The sequence below is a fragment of the Lepidochelys kempii genome, chromosome 20 (assembly GCF_965140265.1).
Source record: "Lepidochelys kempii isolate rLepKem1 chromosome 20, rLepKem1.hap2, whole genome shotgun sequence".
Classification (NCBI taxonomy): domain Eukaryota; kingdom Metazoa; phylum Chordata; order Testudines; family Cheloniidae; genus Lepidochelys; species Lepidochelys kempii.
The window spans coordinates 7,808,301-7,830,226 of NC_133275.1; the positions used below are offsets into that span (position 1 = coordinate 7,808,301).

A 21,926-nucleotide genomic window follows, 5' to 3' on the forward strand; every position below is an offset into this window, starting at 1 on the left:
AACTGTACTGGGGACTTTGTTTGGGACAATGAAGTTCCCTGCATGTGGAAGAAGCTATAAAAGGGGGAAGTGACATCATCATGGGGACTCACTCCCCTTACAACTCAACACCTGGAAACACCTTAGTTAAAAAGACTGAACTGGGAAAGGGGGTCCCAGGTGGGAAAGGAGAAAGCCCTGCCTATGTATAGAAGATTGGTGGACTGTTTGTACCATCAGGGTGAGACACTGCTTATTTCAAATCCTGTCTATAGAATTTAGATTACGATTTTGTTTATTTCTTAGGTAACCAATTTTGATCTGTACACTATTACTTATAATCATTTAAAATCTATCTTTCTGTAGTTAATAAATCTGTTTTATATTTTTTACCTAAAACAGTGTGTTTTGCTTGAGTGCTTGGGGAATCTGCTCAGAAACAAAACTTGTGCATTGTCCTCTCCGACCTGGACTGGGTGATAAACTTACACTGCTCAGACTTTTGACTAGGGCAAGACGGTACAGCTCTGGGGTGCTAGGCTGCACAGGCGCCAAATTTCCATTGTGCCAGGGAGTGCTTGACCAGCACTCCTGGGAAGTCCATCTGAGGCCTAAACTTAATTCTCAAGGCATTCTCCTGTCTCTTACAAGCTTACCCCAAGTTCTTTGTGTTTTCAACCAGTTTGGTTGAGACCCCTTCCCCTGCCCTGCCCTGCCCCCTGCTGACAGCTAGTCCTCACAGAGTGAAGGATACCAGGGGCTAATCCACACCCCTGATATAGTTTCAAAAGTTCCTTGTCTTACCCCTAAACAGGATAATGAGGAGAACCAAGGACTGGAGGTCACACAATGAAATTAATAGGCAGCAGATTTTAAACAGACAAAATGCATAGTCAACCTGTGGAACTCTTTGCCAGGGGATGTTGTGAAAGCCAAAACTATAACAAGGTTCAAAAAAGAACTAGATACTTTCATGGAGGATAGGTCCATCAATGGCTATTAGCCAGGATGGGCAGGGACATAACCCCATGCTCTGAGTGTCCCTAGCCTCTGTTTGCCAGAAGCTGGTTGTGGAAGACAGCGGATGGATCATTTGATGATTACCTGTTCTGTTTATTCCCTCTGAAGCAGCTGGCATAGACCACAGTCGGAAGACGGGATACTAGGCTAGATACACCATTGATCTGATCCAGTATGGTTGGTCTTATGTTCTTATCACTCCTGCTGTGTAACTCTTCCTGTTAATTTCCTCTCTTTGAAGATTTCACAATTCTTCATTAGCATTCAGCTCAGACTTCTGAGTGGATACCCATCGTGAACCATACAGTAGTTGATTTACATGCAAACAGGCAGAGAGATCAACATTTCTTGCATGAAAGAAAACCTGCTTTTCCCCTTTGCTAATGGCCAGTACCTAGACAGACACAGACCTTGAGAACATAATATTTGTGCAGATACACAACTCCTTAAATATCACTAGTCCATATAGCTTGCAATGATTAACTGTACTGGAATGACACAGGGTTTCATTACAGACATCACATGACCTCTTTTAGTGAACTCAGAGGAGATCTGTACCCCTAGTACCACTGTGCCCTCTGCTAGTTGGCATCAAGAGGACTTAGGTCACAGTGGGGGGGCAGAGGGGTGGGGCAGGGGCAAAGGGAGGGCCAGGGCCTCGCCAGGTTGCTCGGTGGCTAGTCCAAGCAGGCTCAGGGCTCCCCTTCACACACCCAGTGGTGCTGCTCCGTGCATGGGGCGTCATACCAGTGCCCATCCTGCCGTACCAGGGCACAGTTCTCCTTCTGCCTGCCATTGGGCTCCCCTGTCTGCCAATAGCTGGAAACCAAAACAGGGAGAACAGGGTAGAGCAGAGCTGGTAATGCTGCAGCCCCTGTGACCCCACAGCCCCATGATCCCCACATCCACCAGACTTTGCAGTCCCCAGCCCATCACCCCCAGCAGTCACAAGCCCCCGTGACTCCCAGTCCCCATGTTCCCTGCAGCCCCTGTTGCCTCATGGCAGCCACCATCCCCTGCAAGTCCCAGTCCCCATGACACCTGTGGCCCCCTTCAATCCCCATGACCGCCTGTGGCCCCCTGCGACTGCCTACCCTGCCCAATACCCCCACAGCGGGCGGGGAGTGCTGAGGGCCAAAGGTGTCAAAGAGACCGGGGCTCGTGGGGACTGGGGCTTGCAGAGACTGGTTAGAGCAGGAGTGTGCAGAACTGAGGAGGGATCTTATGCTGGATTGAGCCCAGGCCACAGAGAAAATCCCCATCTCAGTCCTCCCCCAGAGCATGTCTCTGCATAGCCAGGCGCGGGTGCCAGAACTCCCCATGGCCTTGGCTCCTCCCCCACAAACATTGTCCCATACAACCAGTTTCCTGGAAGTCACTTCCTCACATCCCGCCCCAGGGACCAGGAACCAGAGGGACAATCGGGGGTGGGAGGGTGTCAGTACCCAAAGTGGGACAGCAGGGAGGTGGGAGATATTGGGATCAACTACACTGGGCAAGTTAAAGCCTGGAGATGAGGGTTTGGACAGCAGGGAGCTGCAGGTCAAGACTGAGTGGCACTGGGAGATTTGGGGGAGGGAGGGAATCCCAGGTCTGGAATGAGAGGGGCTGTGGCTTGTGGTGGAGAGTGCAGATCCCAGGTCTGCGAGTTGGGACAGAGGGGCACTAGCAGAACGGAGGGTGTGGTGGGAGACCAGGGCTGGAACAGCAGTGGGCTGTGGGTTGGGACTGAGGGGTACCAGCAGACCATGGAGGGGGGTGGAAATCCCAGGTCTGGAATGGGGGAGGGGTTGTGTGTAGGGATTAAGGGGACAGATCAGGGAGGGGGGAAGAAATCCCAGGTGAGGAATGTGGGAGGGGTTGTGGGTTGGGACTGAGAGGGCAGATTGGGAGGAGAACTAGAGCCGTCCCTAGGGTAAAACAAATGGGGGCAACTGCCCCATGCCCCATGCTTTGGGGGGCCCCGCGGTTTGTGAGGCAGCAGGCAGGGAGGTGAGGCGGGAGGTGGGCAGGCGGGGGGGAGTGAGGAGGAGCCCCCCTACCAACCTATCCTCCCCCCAGTGCCTCCTGCCCACTGGCGGGCCCCACCAATCAGCGCCTCCACCTCCCTCCCAGCGCCTACTGCCGATCAGCTGTTTCGAGGTGTCTGGAGACGCGGGGAGGGAGGAGCAAGGGTGCAGTGCGCTCAGGGGAGGGGCGGAACTGGATGAGGAAAAGGTGGGGTGGGGGTGGGAAGAGGCAGGGTGGGGTGGGGCATTGGATGAAGGGGTGGAGTGGGGGCGGGGCCTGCAGGAGCCAGGGGGAGCACCCCCTGGCAGGTAGAAACTCGGCACCTATGTCCCGGGCCCTGCACACCGCTAGGAATGGGCCTGGGGAGGATCCAGGTCCAGAACAGCAGGGTGCTGCATGTCAGGATTGAGGGACATTTTCCCACTCTATGGCTCCAGCTATTCTGGGCTATTTCGGGGCCTCTCAGCCTAGACCCGGTCTCCAGTACCTGGCATTGGCTGCTGAGTGAGTCCCATCCATCCATATCCAAGCCCCCTCGAGTGCCTGGTCAGTGAGGCCCATCCAGGAGGATGGTGCTTTCATGGACGCCATGATGTGAGCCTGAGGTCAGAGAGAATAGCGTTACTCTGGGGTTGGCATCCAATCCTCCAGTCACTCCCACAGCATGGGGGCTGCTGGACATGGACAGGCCCCGGTGCAGTCTGTGGGGTTTCAGCAGGAATAAATGGTGAAACAGGAGCTCAATATGACATGGTGCCACGGTTATACTGGCTCCCAGGAGCACTGAGCTGGGAGGGACCTACTGCTACTCATGACCATGCTAGGCATCTCTTTCCTTTACTTGTGGCAGCCCCACAATCCTCCCCACAGTGTAATAGCCTTCCCCTCCACAGCTCCTGCTGCCCAATGAGGTGAACTGGAGAGGGGCTGAGGGAGGGGGCACAGTGAGGGGGGATGGGCTGTGTGACGCTGGAAGACCAGGTGCCAGCTCTTGCCAAGGATACAGGCGTCAGCTGAGCACGGACAAATACATAGCTGGAAATCAGACCAGCTCACCTGTATGTCAGTATTGTTCAAGACAGCTGTTAGACTTGTAAAGCTGTGTTTAGACTCTATGGAATGCTTGTAAGACCCTCACCTGCATTAATTTCACTTGTACTGTTTGTATCCCATGCTATAAGGTGATATGTAAGGGTTACTTAATAATTGTAAAAGTGGCAGCCCTGAACCTATGAACTCAGTCAGGCAGAATGGTTCCCCGCCCATCGAGAAGGACTGTCAAAATGAAATGGGCCATTGTGGAACATCATGATCCAAAGAGATGGCCATGTCACACCTATGAAGGTGCTATGTGTAAGAAAGCCGATCCCATCAGCTTGAATGCTGGAAGAGGGGAATAAAACAGGGACACAAGAAAATTTTTTATCTTTGCTGTTTGGACTCTCACAGGCCTGGAGCTAGGAAAAAGGAGCAGAGATCCCCAAGTCAAGCTGGGTTGGCCCTAAAAGACATTCAGTGGACAGATTACTACAGTTCTGCCACCTTTCGGAACCATAGACGGTAACTTATTTGTGTATATATGTATCCTGCTTTAACCTGTAAATATCTCTCATTTCCTTTTCCTAGTTAATAAATCCTTAGTTTACTATTGGATTGGCTAAAAGCATTGTCTTTGGTGTGAGATCTGATGTACAAATTGGTCTCTTGGAACTAAAAGCAATCTGAATCTTTTGTGATCTTTGGTGTATGGCCGCCAGCTATCACGAGCCCAGCTCAGCCGGCTGGCAATATAGATGGGAGCCCCAGGGGACTGTCTATGGTTCTGTGGTAAGGCTGGGGTAGTGCTTCAGGAGTTCACATTTGTTGCTGGGTTGGTGATATCTAATTACAGAACCTACAGCTAGTTTGGGGGTGTATGCCCTGCATACTGACAGACTGCCCTGAGCTTGGCACTCATGGTCGTGAGCCACTCCAGACAGTGTGACAGGAGGGGACCCAGTGAGGGGGAAGGGCTGTTGCACTGGTGGGGGCAGGGATCATTGAAGCCAGTTGTTTCTCTGATCCGTGTCACTGATTGGGTGGCAATTTGGTCTCACACCTTGGCTGGGTCTCCAGTGAGAATGAGGGGCTCTCCTCCCTGGCCCAGTCTGGCTCTCTTCCCTTCTGGCCCCTCTAATTATTGCCTCCAACCCAGCCTCCCCTCCTTGTTGCTGAGTCACTTTGCAGGTTGCACGCATCCTGGCTACCTACTCCGCTCCTGGATCCCTTCCCCAGCTCCTCCAATCCGCCTTCCTCCCCCACATGCTTCCCCCACACCCCAGTGCCCGCTAGCCCCCAGGACACCCTGTTGCCCCATGCATGGTCATCTCTCACCTGCTCAGCAAGACTGGTCACCTGGAGGAGCAGGGCACCTAGAGAGGCACAGGAGCGGTTGGCAACATCCCAGGTGCCCAGGGAGCGGGAGTGGAAGTAGCAACTGTCCTGGAAGAAAGTCCACCCCCTGCGACATGGGGTGCAGACTGGGGGGGAAGGGGAGGAGAGACCATGTTAGTCACTGGGGCAGGGGAATATCTGGGCAGCCTCAGGATCGAGGGCAGTCTGCAGCGACTAGCAGGGAAGCCCGGCAGGTAGAGGACTGGGAGCCTGAATTCCTGGGTCTGCCTCTGCTGCCCACTTCCTGGTGCTCGCCAGCAAGTCTCTGCTCCTCTTGGCACCTAAGACCAGAGCAAAGACCCTGCAAAGCCTTAATGTGGAGGTGCAGCCTAAAGAGACTAGAGGTCCCAGCATGCACGGCTCTCTGCCCCCTTCCTCTTGGGTTAAGATGGAGTCGCACAAGCTGGTACAGTCACAGAAGGCTGCAGCACCCCCAGCTCAGTGTTTCATGCCAACCAGATGCAGATCCCCGGACCTAAGGTAAGTCACTGGCATGGTCTTCAGTAGCTCTGGGGCCCGTTAGCCCTGTGCCAATACCCAGGTGAGACACCCATGCTCTGGACACAGACCCCCACCTCCAAACACCACCAAGTGCTGCCCGAGGGAGTTAACCCCAATGGGCTGAGCCACAGAAAGAAGCCGGATAGCTGGCAAATTCACCACAGGGGCCAGTGGCAGGGCCAACGTGAGCAGAGATCCTGTAGGCTGCTCAGCCAACGTGCAGCCACATGATTAATCGCAGCAGAGGGCTGGGAATTAGAGGGTAAGCAGCATGTGGGACTGGATGGGGTGGGGGTTTGGGCTACCCCCGTGGCTGCCCCCTGTGCTGCGTTTGACCCAAGTGGGGGGCCTGTCGGTTGGTGGCTCAGCTAGCACAACCCGCAGTCAGGATGGCAATGGGCACCAGGACGGAGCCCTGTGAGGGTGAACCAATTAAGGGCAATGTGGAAGGGTTGGCTTCAGCCAGTGAGCTCCACGGAAAGGCTCCCATGGACTTCAGCAAAGTCAGACCAGGCCTTACATGGCCTTAGATTTCAGAGTCATCTCCCCACTGAGATGCTGCAGGGGCAGCTCCCCCTGCCTCAGAGGCAACATCTCAGGCTCTCTGCAGACTCAGGCAGACATCTGTAACATCCGGATCACACTTACAATGAAGAATCGCTCTGTGGGGAGGATCCACAGCCCCAACTATTGGACATGAAGGCCCTGCCCATGGAAAATTTGCTCCTGAGACAAGGCAACCATTAACGGAGACCGGACAGTCCTTGTCCTCATTTTCAGCAAAAGGAATCCCAGAACTCCATGGGGTGGGATGATCCCAGATGGGACTCCTGGGTTCTATTCCCAGCTTTGGGATGGGAGTGGGGGTCTGGTGGTTGGAATGCGGGTGGGGCAGGGTCATAGCTGGTGGAACTAGGGATACTGGGGGTACGGCCGCACCCCTTGGGTTGAAGTGGTGTCTATTATATACAGGGCTTACAGTTTGCGTCAATGGCAGTCAGCACTCCCACTATACAAATTGATCTAGCACCGCTGGGCAGGTTTCAGCAGGTGCATGGGCAGCACCATCATGGCTTGGAGCTAGGGCAGGGAGGGACACTGGCTGGAGTGTTTGAGGTGAAGGCCACAGGGCCAGGTGGGTCCTGCGGAACTCACCATGACAGGAGCAGGAGCAGAGGTCCTCATGGCTCCCATAGATGACCCAACGGCTCCAGGGCCCAACCCCTGAGTACAGCATCACCACGTGATTCTGATTGTTGCCATAGTTGAAGTAGAGGTTCTCCCTGGCGAGGGCCAGCAGTCCGTTTGCCCGGCACTCCCAGTGCTGCAGCTCTCTGTGTGCCTTGCAGGGCTCCAGGCGCACGGCCACCCGGCTGAGCCGCTTTGGCACAGCTACGCACTGCTGGTGGGCCACGCTCAGCAGCTGGCCCTGAGACAGCCACTGGAAGTGCTGGCTGAGGGCGCCTGGGGTGCAGGGCATGGCTGTCAGGGAGCCACCAGCTGTCACATCCACGCACAGCTGGTGTGACTCACTGTAGATCAGGAAGGAACCGGAGGCTGGAGAGCATGGGTAGAAAGAGGGGGTAAGTGCTGGGGGAGGGGCAACACAAGCAATGGGAGCCTTGCTGCGAGGACAGAGCCCAGCCCCAAACCAACTCTCAAATTGCTGAAGACTGGATACCCCTGCCCCGCCTCTTCCCCCCAGGCCTTATCTCCTGCTCTGCATCAAGCCTGCCCAATCTGGACACAGCAGTTGGGCTCTGGCTCAGAGAAAATCAGTCCTTGGAGCAAGGGGCCAGGGCAATCGTGCAACAGTGGGCATGGGGGGGTGCTGGTCCCCAAAGCGAGGGGCTGGGGGCAATTAGGGCACAGAAGGGTGGAGAGGGGGTGTCGAAAGAAATAGGGGCACAGTGGGATGGACTGTCCCCAGAGCCAGAGGCTGGAGCCGAGGATCTGGGAGCCAGTTCTCTCTGTCAGCAGCTGAGCAGCTGCTGTTCTTCCTGCCATCTCAGCAGGGTGGTTGATTGCGGTTACTCTGGTAGGCAGACTTTTAGTGTCTGGTCAGCAGTACTGACCAGACAGTGACGGGTCCCCTTTTCGACAGGACACTTGGCAACCCTACCCAGCAAAGGGAGTGAGGGGAGGGAGGAAGGGCCAGTCCACCCAACTCTGGAGCCTCAAGGTTTCAGGAAGGGTTGGGAGGCAGGGGCCACTGGGAGTGCAGTGGGTGGAGCCAGCAGGGCACAGACGTGGCCAAAGGTCTGGGATTTGCCACCACGGAAACTCACCCACATCCCGGAGCAGCTGGTTCTCCACTTGCATTCTCTCAAGGGCACTGGCCATGTCCATGTCTGCAGGAGATGGGAAACATCATCAGTGGTATCGGCCATGTCACAGCAACTGTGTTGAGAAACACTGGGGAGACGGGAGCCACCAGGCACCGGATCACCTTACCTCTGCCCTTGCCCTGGGCACACGGCCCAGCACTCTTTGCAGTGCCCATAGCCACTGTCTACTGGGAGCAGGCTGGACCTTTTGACTGTCCTTAGCTCATCCCCAGGGGCAGGGCCAGCTCCTCCATAGCAGTCCCCCCTCCTGAGCCTGTGACACAGCCCCTCCTGGCTGGCTGTAACACTCACCCTTCAGCAACCAGGAAAGCTCCCTCTAGCCCCATCCTGGAGTGATGAGGGGTCTAGTCAGAGGAGACACAGGCCATTCTCAGCCTGGTCAGCCTTGGGGCCCAGCCTGGTGGGAAGCAGCACCATCCCCAGCGGGGGGAGGGGGAAGATGGTACTTTCATTGTATTCCAGTAGTGCCTCAGAGCCCATCATAGCCCAGGACCCCACTGTGCTGGGCATCAGGCCTTATTTATTAGGTGTATTATGGTGTCCCAGGCTCTAGCCCAGGACCCCATGGTGTTAGGTACTGTACAAACATAGAGCAGACAGATGGTCCCTGTTGCACAGAATTCACAATCTATATAAGACAAGGTCAAGGGATGGGAACAGACAGACACAGATGGGGACGTACAAGGAAATAGTGAGACGATATTGGTCAGCCTAACGGGCAGTGGGCTCAGCGCATCAGCGGCCTGACTGTTGTCATGCTTTTGGTAGGCATTTTGGGAGAGGAGCGTTCTGCAGAGGGATGCAAAGGAGGATAATGGGTAGGTCCTCCCAGGCATGGGGGGCAGCAAAGGAGAAAGCATGGAGGGCCTTGTTTGCCAGTGTACCAAGTGGGTGATAGAAGCTGCGTCCTGGGCAATCAGGGGCAGAGATGCCCTCTGGACAGTGGATAGGAGATGTCCATGCAAATGCAGGTGAAGGGAGGGAGGTACTTACATCGGACAACACCAAGTGTGAGGAGCAGCAGGTTCAGCAGCACAGAGACTCCCAGGACAGTCGCGCAGGCCAAAATCCACCTCTGGCCCCGTCTCCACTCCCACTCTAGGGAGATGGGAAATCAACATTGAAACAGCACATTGCCCTGACAGCCAGAGCATCCATTGGAGGGCACAGCCCTCTCCAGTAATGAATCCCCCACTCCTGGGAGCACAATCTTCACTCTATGGATGGGAAACTGAGGCACAGAGTGGCAAACAGATGGATCACATGGCAAGCCAGTGGCAGAAGTAGGAACCCAGGAGTCCTGACTCCCAGCTCCCCTGTCCCCATTTCTAGCCTCTCTAACCACTAGACCCCACTTCCCTCCCAGTGCTGGGGATGGAATCCCAGTAGTCCCGACTCCCAATCCCACCCCCACCCACTAGATCACAGTCTCCTCCCAGAGCCAGGAACAGAACCCAGCACATCTGACTCTCCTGCCAGCGAGTCCCAAACTCATTACCTGGAGCCCGAGCATCCTGCTGCTCCATCTGCCTCCTCCTTGCTCCAACAGCCGGGTCGACAGCCTCATATGGGCTCTCCTCTTCGGTGTACACATCGCTGACAGCTAGAGAGGGAAGTACAGGGTGACAGCTCTCCCACCGGCTCAGTCAGCACCCACAGCTCCCGCCCGTGGCTCTGTGAGTGTCCCTGGCACCGACTTACAGACTGCAAGGGGACAGAGCCCCGTACTGAACTTCACCCTCTTCCTCCAGCACAGCACCCTCTAGCACTGCACAGGGGCCAGCACTGATTGTGAAGGGAAAGCACCCCCTTTTGAGTGCTGTCCAACTCCCTGCAGCACCCTAGGTGTTCCTGTGAGGGCTCCTTGCAGGTACTGGCCAGGCCAGGAGCTCCTTAGTCAGAGACATGTGGAGAGTGCCGGCTCCTCCGTACCTGCCTTCGCCCTTGGCTCTGAACCCCATGGGTCCTCCTGTCCTGGTTCAACAAGGTCGACATTGCTGTACGTTGCCTTGCAGGCCATGGGGCCAGACTGCGCAGCTGGGAGTCCCGTGCAGTCACAGCCCTGCCAATTGACTGGGCTGCTCACATGTGTTTGCCAACTGATAAGTCCCCCAGGAGGAAGGGAGAAAAGCAGCAGGGAGCCTAAAGAGGCAGTCCCTTGATGGGAATGCTGCAGAGCTCAGGCACTCCTCCCAGCTGGGGCTGGAGGGCCAGTCTGCGCAGCCTCCGCCTGCTCCCAGATTCATCGAGGCCAAGGCCAGAGGGACCACTGTGATCATCCGTATAACACTGGCCAAGACCAGCCCCCAAATAATCCCGAGAACAGAGCTTTTAGAAAAACCTCATACTTGCTTTGAAACTTGTCAGTGATGGAGAATCCACCCTCACTCTTGGTAAATTGTTCCGATGGTTAATTATTCTCACTGCCAAAAATGTATCCCTTATTTCCAGTCTGAATTTGTGTAGCTTCAACTTCTAGCCATTGGATGGTGTTATGCCTTTCTTTGTTAGACTGAAGAGCCCATTATTAAATATGTGTTCCTCAAGTAGGTACTTATAGACTGCAATCAAGACACCCCTTAACCTTCTGTTTTTTCAGGTAAATAGATTGAGTTCTTTGAGTCTATAAGGCGGGTTTTCTAATTCTTTAATCATTCTTGTGGCTCTTCTCTGACCCTCTCCAATATATACATATCCTTCCTGAATTGGGAACACCAGAACTGGACACAGCACTCTAGCAGCAGTCACACCAGTGGCAGATACAGAGGTAAAATAACCTCTCTACTCCTACTTAAGAGTCCCCTGTGTATGCATTAGCCCTTTTGGCCACAGCATCACACTGGGAGCACATGCTCAGCTGATTATCCACCACAACTCACAAATATTTTTCAAAGTCACTACTTCCCAGAGTAGAGTCCCCCATCCTGTGAGTATGGCTGACATTCTTTGTTCCTATCTGCATACTGTGATACTACATCTCATATTCTTCATAGTGGTGTTGCTATGATATGATTATGGCATAACGATGATATATTTTAAACAAGATAGGTCATGTGAGATATCATTGAATAAGTTATGATTTACTAAATATGATTATCCTATTCATATGAATGTATCATTTTTGTGTCTGAAGTTAGGAATATTGTCTATGCATCTATACAGCTGGCTGTATTTCAAAGAATCCTTATTGAGGTTACAGGGACAAACCATCCCGATGTGTAGAAAGAAGAGTAAATATGGCAGCCGACCAGCTTGGCTTCACAGTGAAATCCTTGCTAATCTTAAACACAAAAAAGAAGCTTACAAGAAGTGGAAGATTGGACAAATGACCAGGGAAGAGTATAAACATATTGCTCAGGCATGCAGGAGTGAAATCAGGAAGGCCAAATCACACCTGGAGTTGCAGCTAGCAAGAGATGTTAAGAATAACAAGAAGGGTTTCTTCGGGTATGTTAGCAACAAGAAGAAAGTCAAGGAAAGCGTGGGCCCCTTACTGAATGAGAGAGGCAACCTAGTGACAGAGGATGTGGAAAAAGATAATGTACTCAATGCTTTTTTTGCCTCTGTCTTCACGAACAAGGTCAGCTCCCAGACTACTGCACTGGGCAGTACAGCATGGGGAGGAGGTGATCAGCCCTCTGTGGAGAAAGAAGTGGTTCGGGACTATTTAGAAAAGCTGGACGAGCACAAGTCCATGGGGCCGGATGCGCTGCATCCAAGAGTGCTAAAGGAGTTGGCGGATGTGATTGCAGAGCCATTGGCCATTATCTTTGAAAACTCATGGCGATCGGGGGAGGTCCTGGACAACTGGAAAAAAGCTAATGTCATGCCCATCTTTAAAAAAGGGAAGAAGAAGGATCCGGGGAACTACAGGCCAGTCAGCTTCACCTCAGTCCCTGGAAAAATCATGGAGCAGGTCCTCAAGGAATCAATTCTGAAGCACTTAGAGGAGAGGAAAGTGATCAGGAACAGACAGCATGGATTCACCAAGGGCAAGTCATGCCTGACTAATCTAATTGCCTTCTATGATGAGATAATTGGCTCTGTGGATGAGGGGAAGCAGTGGACGTGTTATTCCTTGACTTTAGCAAAGCTTTTGACAGGGTCTCCCACAGTATTTCTGCCAGCAAGTTAAAGAAGTATGGGCTAGATGAATGGACTATAAGGTAGATAGAAAGCTGGCTAGATTGTCGGGCTCAATGGGTAGTGATCAATGGCGCCATATCTAGTTGGCAGCCGGTATCAAGCGGAGTGCCCCAATGGTCGGTCCTAGGGCCAGTTTTGTTTAATATCTTCATTAATGGTGTGGATTGCACCCTCAGCAAGTTTGCAGATGACACTAAACTGGGAGGAGATGTAGATACACTGCAGGGTAGGGATAGGACACAGAGGGACCTAGACAAATGAGAGGATTGGGCCAAAAGAAATCTGATGAGATTCAACAAGGACAAGTGCAGAGCACTTAGGACGGAAGAATCTCATGCACCGCTACAGACTAGGGACCGAATGGCTAGGCAGCAGTTCTGCAGAAAAGGACTTAGGGATTCCAGTGGACGAGAAGCTGGATATGAGTCAACAGTGTGCCGTTGTTGCCAAGAAGGCCAATGGCATTTTGGGATGTATAAGTAGGGACATTGCCAGCAGATCGAGGGATGTGATCGTTCCCCTCTGTTCGACATTGGTGAGGCCTCATCTGGAGTACTGTGTCCAGTTTTGGGCCCCTCACTACAAGAAGGATGTGGAAAAATTGGAAAGCATCCAGCGGAGGGCAACAAAAATGATTAGGGGACTGGAACACATGAGTTATGAGGAGAGGCTGAGGGAACTGGGATTGTTTAGTCTGCGGAAGAGAAGAATGAGGGGAGGATTTGCTAGCTGATTTCAACTACCTGAAAGGGTAGGATGGATCTAGACTGTTCTCAGTGGTAGCAGATGACAGAACAAGGAGTAATGGTCTCAAATTGGCAGTGGGGAAGGTTTAGGTTGGATATTAGGAAAAGCTTTTTCACTAGGAGGGTGGTGAAGCACTGGAATGCATTACCTAGGGAGGTGGTGGAAACTCCATCCTTAGTGGTTTTTAAGGCCCAGTTTGACTAAGCCCTGGCTGGGATGATTTAGTTGGCTATTAGTCCTGCTTTGAGCAGGGGGTTGGACTAGATGACCTCCTGAGGTCCCTTCCAACCCTGATATTCTATGATTTTATGATCTATTACAAATGTGTTTGCACCTGGAGAACACCCACTGGGCAGAATGCAATCTGTCTAGATGGCTGGCTGAGAAGAGCCATTAGGGAGAACAATAGATCTTAGAAGATGATTATCTCCCATCGGGGAGCCTTCCTGAGGATGCTACAGCCTCCGAGTCATGGCCGCTATGGCCCTACAGAGACATGTGACCAAGTCACCTGGTACTGGACTCCATCATAGGATACTAGTGTTTTTTCACTGACCAGGTATGGGAATCAGACTGGGAGACGAAAGGTTCCCACCATATGCTAATGCTATTTAAGGCAGGGGAGTGACATTATTTTGGTTTGTTCTTCACTGACTCACCACCCAAGAAAGAAGACTGCTGGAAACACCTGAGAAACAAAAAACTGAACATGAGAAGAAGGTGTGAACCCAGACAAGAGGGTTTTCTAGCCTGTGAAAGGAATACCTGGATTTTAAGCTGCGAGTGTAGCTTGCCCTCAAGAATCTCTGCAAACTGCCTAAAACAACATTTAGGATGAGAATTTGCTACTTATGTCTAATTTCCTTAGTATATTAAGCTTCGATTGCATTTTGTTTTATTTGCTAGGTAATCTGCTTTGATCTGTGGTCTATCCATTATAATCACTTAAAATCTATCTTTTGTAGTTAATAAACTTGTTTTTGTTGTGTCTAAAGCCAGTGTGTGGAAATTTTAACTGGGGAGCAGAAAGCTGTTGCATATCTTCCTCCACATTGAGGAAGGGGGCGAATTTAATGAGCTTATACTGTACAGTTCCCTGTGCAGTGCAAGATGGTATAATGTTGGGTTTACACTCCAAAGGGGGGTGCCATTCCTATTCTCCTAGAAAGAACCTAGAATTCAAGACTTCTCCATGGGAACAGAGGGATGATCCCCCAGCAAGCATGGCCAGTCCCCACACTCTCTGTGGCAGAAGTGGGCAAACTACGGCCCACAGGCCACATCCGGCCTGCAGGACCATCCTGCCTAGCCCCTGAGCTCCTGGCCAGGGAGGCTAGCCCCCGGCCCCTCGCCTGCTGTCCCCACTCCCCTGCAGCCTTGCGGCCACGCGCGCAGCACAGCTTGCACCCGCCCACCTCCCAGGCTTTCTAATAAGCCAGTCCTGCCGCTCTGAGTGGCATGGTAAGGGGGTGGGGAGGTTAGATAAGGGGCAGGGAGTCCCAGGGGGCAGACAGGGGACGGGGAGCAGTTGGATGGGGCGGAGGTTCGGGGGGGGCAGTCAGGGGATGGGGAGCAGGGGGCGGTTGGATATGGGGTGGGGTCCTGGGTGGCGGTTATGGGCGGAGGGTCCTGGGACGGGACGGTCAGGGGACAAGGAGCAGGGGGGGTTGGATGGGTTGGTTGTTCTGGGGGAGGCGGTCAGGGGATGGGGAACCGGGGGACTTTGATAAGCATGGGAATACCAGGGGGCCTGTCAGGGGGCGGGGGTGTGGATAGTGATCGGGGCAGTCAGGGGATAGGGAGCAGTGGGGGTTGGTTAGAGGGTAGGGTCCTGGGGGGGCGGTTAGGGGCGGAGGGTCCCAGGAGGGGGCGGTCAGGGGTCAAGGACCGGGGGGGGGAGGGTTGGATGGGTTGGGAGTTCTGAGGGGGGCAGTCAGGGGGTGGGAAGTGGGAGGGGATGGATGGGGCGGGGGGCCAGGCTGTTTGGGGAGGCACAGCCTTCCCTACCCGGTCCTCCATACAGTTTTGCACCCTGATGTGGCCCTTGGGCCAAAAAGTTTGCCTACCCCTGCTCTGTGGGGGTGACTGGGAATCTATTCCCTGCACTCGGCCAGCTAGGAGGGTGGTGGCTGGGATCTGCTCTCCATGCCCCAGTCTGAACTCGTTCATGTTGCAGGAAGTCCAGAGGCAGCACCAGAGATGAACTGGGAACAAGAGGAAGGAGCCCAGGAGTGGTCTGGTGTAGCAGAGAGCCTGGAAAACCACTACACGCTTTGGAGTGAGAGGAGAATTTGAAAGCATCTGGGGGTGCCAGGTGCAGAGGGCAAGTCAGGATGGCGGAGTGCATGGGAGCCGGGATGGAACATAGGTCGTGAGTGGACCACTGGGCACTGTAGGGAAGCACATACCTCACAGGTGAGCCCCCAGGCCACAGGGAGCATTTGGGACACACATGGCAGTTGGAGTGTTCAGGGCAAGAAGGGCACCCAGGGAGGCAGGATGGGTGTTCGAGACAGGCCGGGCATCAGAGGAGTGGCATGCATGCAGAGGACCTGGCTTTCAACCACACGTGCCCAGCCTTGCCCGTGCACTGAGCTGCTGCCGACTCCTGTACAGAGGGGTATGGACCATAAGCTGCTAAGTCATTGCACCCAGAGTAAGCTGTGCTGCTGGGCCAGGGAACACAGCCCCGCGTGAGACACCATGCTGGCCCATCCATGTGCCATGCAGGCGTGAAGATCGGAGAGGCACTTACCCAGGAGGACAACAGCCGGGGGCAGGCCCAGACGGGGCTGCTCCCGGTCGGGGCTAGGATTGTCACCTGGCCAGGTTTCTTAGGATCATTCCCTTTTTTGAGGTAGCTGTCCCAGAAAATGTGCCAGGGTGCTCAGTACACAAGGCCAGCTGGCCAGTGCTGTGAAATCAGAACCATCCCTGATGTCCTCGCATTTGTACCTCAGAGCTGGCAACGCTAATGGGGCAGCGCAGGGCAAGGCACAAAGCAGTGAGGGTGGTGGAGCCGGTAACACCAAGGCTGGGGAGGGGCACGTGCCTACGTGTGGTGTTGTTTCTGGGCCTGCACAGGAAGGCCCCACAAGCTATCGCTGGCCTGTCGCTCCACACAGCTGGGCCAGGAGCCCCCGTGTCACCACAGCTCTATCGAGCCAGGGCAGCGGAAACAGCTGTGCCCAGCTCATGTCCTGCCCCTTATCTCAGCCTCAGACCCTTGCTGTGCTCCCGCCGAGGAGAGGCCCAGGCTCAGCCCTGAGCCGTTGGGCCCCACAGCTGGGATGGGAGTGGCGCTAAGGGCTCTGCCCGCCCTGACCCCGGGGAGCTGGGCCCCACGGCTGGGATGGGTCTGGCGCTAAGGGCTCTGTCTGCCCTGCTCCAGGGGTGCTGGGCCCCATGGCTGGGATGGGGCTTGTGCTAAGGGCTCTGCCCACCCTGCTCCTGGGGTGCTGGGCCCCATGGCTGGGATGGGGCTTGTGCTAAGGGCTCTGCCCACCCTGCTCCTGGGGTGCTGGGCCCCACAGCTGGGATGGGAGTGGCACTAAGGGCTCTGCCTGCCCTGACCCTGGGGAGCTGGGCCCCACGGCTGGGATGGGTCTGGCGCTAAGGGCTCTGCCTGCCCTGCTCCCAGGATGCTGGGTTATTTGATCCATTTTACTGGAAAAAGAAAGGCCTGAATGTTTTTTAACTTACAGAATATAGAGCCTCGCCTGGCTGATAGGTGGGTCAGCCCCATAAGCAACAGAGCACTAGATCAGGAGCTCATAGCCCACAGGGGGCAGGCACTGAATCTTCAAAGATAATTCGTCTTCTGTTTATCAGGCCTTGTAGTTCAATAGGTTTCACCAAGGTCAGAGAGCAGAGTGTTATGCAGCCTAGTGAAACCTCCCAGCCAGCTCTGCAGCTCTGGTTTCACATTTTGGTGCTTCTGTTGGCATAATCCTGCTGCTTCCCTGCTCATCCAGGGGCCCTGCTGGGCGAGGGAAGACATCTCATTCTGTGATGTGAAAAGAAACAAGATAATATAATTGCAATATAACCCTTTGTTTTCCCATTTTAGAGAACCCTGTTCCTTTTCCTTCAGAGCTGCTCCTGGCACACACTGGAGCTATGAGGCATGTACAGAACAAGATCCAACAACCTTCAAATCCCTTGAATGATCTCAGTCATATTTACTGAGAAGTTGCACTGTCCCCAAAGCCAACGCAGCCCAAGCTGGGACCCCTTTTCCCTACTACTCCATTCCTGGCGTCGTCCCAGTCCAGATTTGGATCCCCCCCAATCATCACCATCCCTGCCCTCTACACCATTCCTGGAGCCACTCCAGCCCAGGTGATGATTCCCCGTTCCCCCTCCCCCACATGATCCTTAGAGCCATTCCAGCCTGGGCCTGGATCCCTCCCCTTTATGTTGTGTGTGGAGTATTGAAAACTGAAGCTGTCATTCTGCAGAGAACCAGCCTAGAGCCAGGTGGGGTGAGTGGTGCTTTAGGGAGCAGCCTGCTTTCTCTCTCTGGTTTTCGGTCTTATTTTTCTGAATTCTAAGAAATAAAGTTGTCTTATGTTCCAACCTCCAGCAAGAGGGCTTTGTTTTGATCTAACTTCTCTGTGTTTTTATGCCATGAACATACTGGAGAACATTGGTGATGAAGGTGAGAGGAAGAGAGAGAGTAAAGATAAACTGGCTGCATATGGAAATATGGACAGTTTCCAATTTAATGAAAAAGAGGAAGATTTTGAGGCTGGTACTCAAAGAGACCTGAGCAGCATTTCTGTGCCAGGCTATAGCACATAGTGATAAACAAAGGCCTGGTTTCCCAACACTGGAGGGGAAAACCTGATTTATAGTGCTCAAAGACTTACACTTTCCACAAGAACCTGGTGACCTGGAATATAAAGACACGGCAGAGATGGCAAAGCAATATTATATGCCTACCACCAATTTTTTATTGGAACAATACCCTAGTGTAACCTAAGAAACCAAAGAGAAGAATGCATTTCAGAATGTTAAACAAGTCTGAAAACCTGTCTGCTGCTTGTCAGTTTGGTAATTTTCTGACGGAGGCTCTCGGAGATTAATTTAGTTTTGGAGTAAAACACCCTGAATTAAAGCTATTGAATGGTGTGTTTAACAAGGCAGTACCACTTGAGGGAGCTGTGGAGATTGCTCTGTTTGAATCCAAAAAGAAATGTACCAAAATTTGTAAATAAACTGGCCCCATGTGGTGCCAGGCCCATTGGCACTGGAACAGGAAAGCCCAGGGGCCATAGCCTTTCCACTTTTCGCCAAGGCGGACCCTGCCCCCTTTCCCTCCTCTTCCCCCCGAGACCCCACCAGCTGGCCAGGCCAGCAGCCGGTAGAGCCCAGACCAGGAGCCAAGGCAGTTGTGGGAGCCACACGGAGCCTCCACCTGCCTGCGGGTGATGAGATAACTGGCTCTGTGGATATGGGGAAAGCAGTGGACGTGATATATCTGGACTTTAGCAAATCTTTTGATACAGTCTCCCACAGTATTCTTAATCATTTGTCTAGGTCCCTCTGGACCCTATCCCTACCCTCCAGCATATCTACCTCTCCCCACAGCTTAGTGTCATCTGCAAACTTGCTGAGGGTGCAATCCATCCCATCATCCAGATCATTAATAAAGATGTTGAACAAAACCAGCCCCTGGGGTATTCTGCTTGATACTGGCTGCCAACTAGACATCGAGCCGTTGATCAATACCCATTGAGCCCGACAATCTAGCCAGCTTTCTATCCATCTTATAGTCCATTCATCCAGCCCATACTTCTTTAACTTGCTGGCAAGAATACTGTGGGAGACTGTGTCAAAAGCTTTGCTAAAGTCAAGGAACAACACGTCCACTGCTTTCCCCTCATCCACAGAGCCAGTTATCTCGTCATAGAAGGCTATTAGATTAGTCAGGCATGACTTGCCCTTGGTGAATCCATGCTGACTGTTCCTGATCACTTTCCTCTCCTCTAAGTGCTTCAGAATTGATTCCTTGAGGACCTGCTCCATGATTTTTCCAGGGACTGAGGTGAGGCTGACTGGCTGTAGTTCCCCGGATCCTCCTTCTTCCCTTTTTCCAGTTGTCCGGGACCTCCCCTTCCAATCTTCCATTTCTTGTAAGCTTCTTTTTTGTGTTTAAGATCAGCAAGGATTTCACTGTTAAGCCAAGCTGGTCACCTGTCATATTTACTATTCTTTCTACACATCGGAATGGACCTGTAACCTCAATAAGAATTCTTTAAAATACAGCCAGCAATCCTGGACTCCTTTCCCCCTCATAATGACAGGTTTCAGAGGAACAGCCGTGTTAGTCTGTATTCGCAAAAAGAAAAGGAGTACTTGTGGCACCTTAGAGACTAACCAATTTATTTGAGCATGAGCTTTCGTGAGCTACAGCTCACTTCATCAGATGTTTACCGTGGAAACTGCAGCAGACTGCTGTCTGCTGCAGTTTCCACGGTAAACATCTGATGAAGTGAGCTGTAGCTCACGAAAGCTCATGCTCAAATAAATTGGTTAGTCTCTAAGGTGCCACAAGTACTCCTTTTCTTTTTCCCCCTCATGTTATTCTCCCAGGGGATCCTGCCCATCAGTTCCCTGAGGTTGTCAAAGTCTGCTTTTCTGAAGTTCAGGGTCCGTATTCTGCTGCTCTCCTTTCTTCCCTGTGTCAGGATCCTGAACTCGACCATCTCATGGTCACTGCCACCTAGGTTCCCATCCACTTTTGCTTCCCCTGCTAATTCTTCCCGGTTCGTGAGCAGCAGGTCAAGAAGAGCTCTGCCCCAGTTGGTTCCTCCAGCACTTGCACCAGGAAATTGTCCCCTATACTGTCCAAAAACTTCCTGGGTTGTCTGTGCACTGCTGTTTTGCTCTCCCAGCAGATATCAGGGTGATTGAAGTCTCCCATGAGAACCAGGGCCTGCGATCTAGTAACTTCCGTTAGTTGCCGTAAGAAAGCCTTGTCCACCTCATCCCCCTGGTCCAGTGGTCTATAGCAAACTTCCACCACGACATCACCCTTGTTGCTCACACTTCTAAATTTAATCCAGAGACCCTCAGGTTTTTCTGCAGTTTCATACTGGAGCTCTGAGCAGTCATACTGCTCCCTTGCATACAATGCAACTCCCCCACCTTTTCTGCCCTGCCTGTCCTTCCTGAACAGTTTATATCCATCCATGACAGTACTCCAGTCATGTGAGTTATCCCACCAAGTCTCTGTTATTCCAATCACATCATAATTCCTTGACTGTGCCAGGACTTCCAGTTCTCCCTGCTTGTTTCCCAGGCTTCTTGCATTTGTGTATAGGCACTTGAGATAACTTGCTGTTTGTCTGCTTTCTTAGTATGAGGCAGGAGCCCTCCCGTCTTGCGCTCTCCTGCTCGTGCTTCCTCCTGGTATCCCACGTCCCCACTTACCTCAGGGCTTTGGTCTCCTTCCCCTGGTGAATATAGTTTAAAGCCCTTCTCATTAGGTTAGCCAGCCTGCTTGCGAAGATGCTCTTCCCTCTCTTCGTTAGGTGGAGCCCGTCTCTGCCTAGCACTCCTCCTTCTTGGAAGAGCAGATCCTCCTAAGACTGAGGGGTAACACCGACATTTAAACTCCCCAACCAGTCACAAACTGTGCTTCTGATCCCCCACACTGGTTATCAAGAAGCAAAAAAAAAGAAATCACACAGCCCCCTTTGCATTCCAGTCTCTGGCTCCCAATCAGCACCTAGGTCCAGTACACTGAGAAGTTATTTAAACAACTCTGCTCACATATACAAAATGTTCTTCTGACCCCACAGTGTCAGCCACTCTGAAATCTGTTACCAGGTCATTTACACTAGCACATATATAGTTACACTAGCCATGTTATCAGGTCAGAATAGGTTTGGATAATACCCAAAATACCACACTGCCAGCCAACACTTTAGTGTCTAAAACTAAAGGTTTATTAAAAAGAAAAAAGAAAAAAGAAAAAAGAAGAGAGTTGTTAAATGGTAAAGCAGTCACATACATACAAAGACTTCAAAGTCCATATATCAGGTTCCCAGCAGTATTGGTGAGTTTTCCAGCTTGAATGTCCCTCTGGAACACATCCACAGCTTGGATGGGTCATTCAGTCCTTTGTTCAGAGCTTCAGTTTGTAGCAAAGTTCCTCCGGAGGTAAGAAGCAGGACTGAAGAGAAAATGGAGAAGATGCAGCTGCCACATGCAGCCTGTGCTTCCTTTTGTTCCAAACACAAACTGCCCAGCACATGGCCTGGAAGCCTTAGGGCATGGCTACACTTGCAGATGTCGAGCGCTTTGAGTTAAACCAGCCTTCAGAGAGCGCAGTAGGGAAAGTGCTGCAGTCTGTCCACACTGACAGCTGCAAGCGCACTGGCATGGCCACATTTGCGGCACTTGCAGTGGCTTTGGGAGCAGTGCATTATGGGCAGCTATCCCAGTATTCAAGTGGCTGCAACTTGCTTTTCAAATGTGGGGGGGGGGGGGGGTTAAAGGTGGAGTGTGACAGGGAGTGTGTTGTGTGTATGTGGGGGGAGAGAGAGTGGGTTTTTGGAGTGCTGAGAGTGTGTCAGCATGCTGTCTTGTAAGTTCAGACCCCCCTCTCCCCCACCTCTCTCTCACTCACTCAAAGCAAGCAGCATTCCTCAGTAATGTTTGCTTTGTCTCAGGGCAGATAAGCATGCCGGCTGTCAGAAACGAAGCTTTGAAAGGGCATAGCCGCATTCCTAC

At 52.6% G+C, this 21,926-nt stretch overlaps 1 protein-coding gene across 1 annotated transcript; it reads right to left on the reverse strand.

Annotated features, from left to right (window-relative positions):
• Window positions 1-1,312: 1,312 nt before the first annotated feature.
• On the reverse strand, window positions 1,313-10,362 carry LOC140900632 (macrophage mannose receptor 1-like). Its single transcript, XM_073318173.1, has 8 exons — window positions 10,224-10,362; window positions 9,790-9,894; window positions 9,285-9,389; window positions 8,232-8,294; window positions 7,099-7,500; window positions 5,383-5,528; window positions 3,497-3,609; window positions 1,313-1,818 (listed from the first exon to the last, which is right to left on the reverse strand). The coding sequence occupies exons 1-8, from the start codon at window positions 10,309-10,311 to the stop codon at window positions 1,692-1,694; spliced, it is 1,149 nt and encodes a 382-aa protein (XP_073174274.1). The 5' UTR covers window positions 10,312-10,362; the 3' UTR covers window positions 1,313-1,691.
• Between the last annotated feature and the right edge of the window lie 11,564 nt (window positions 10,363-21,926).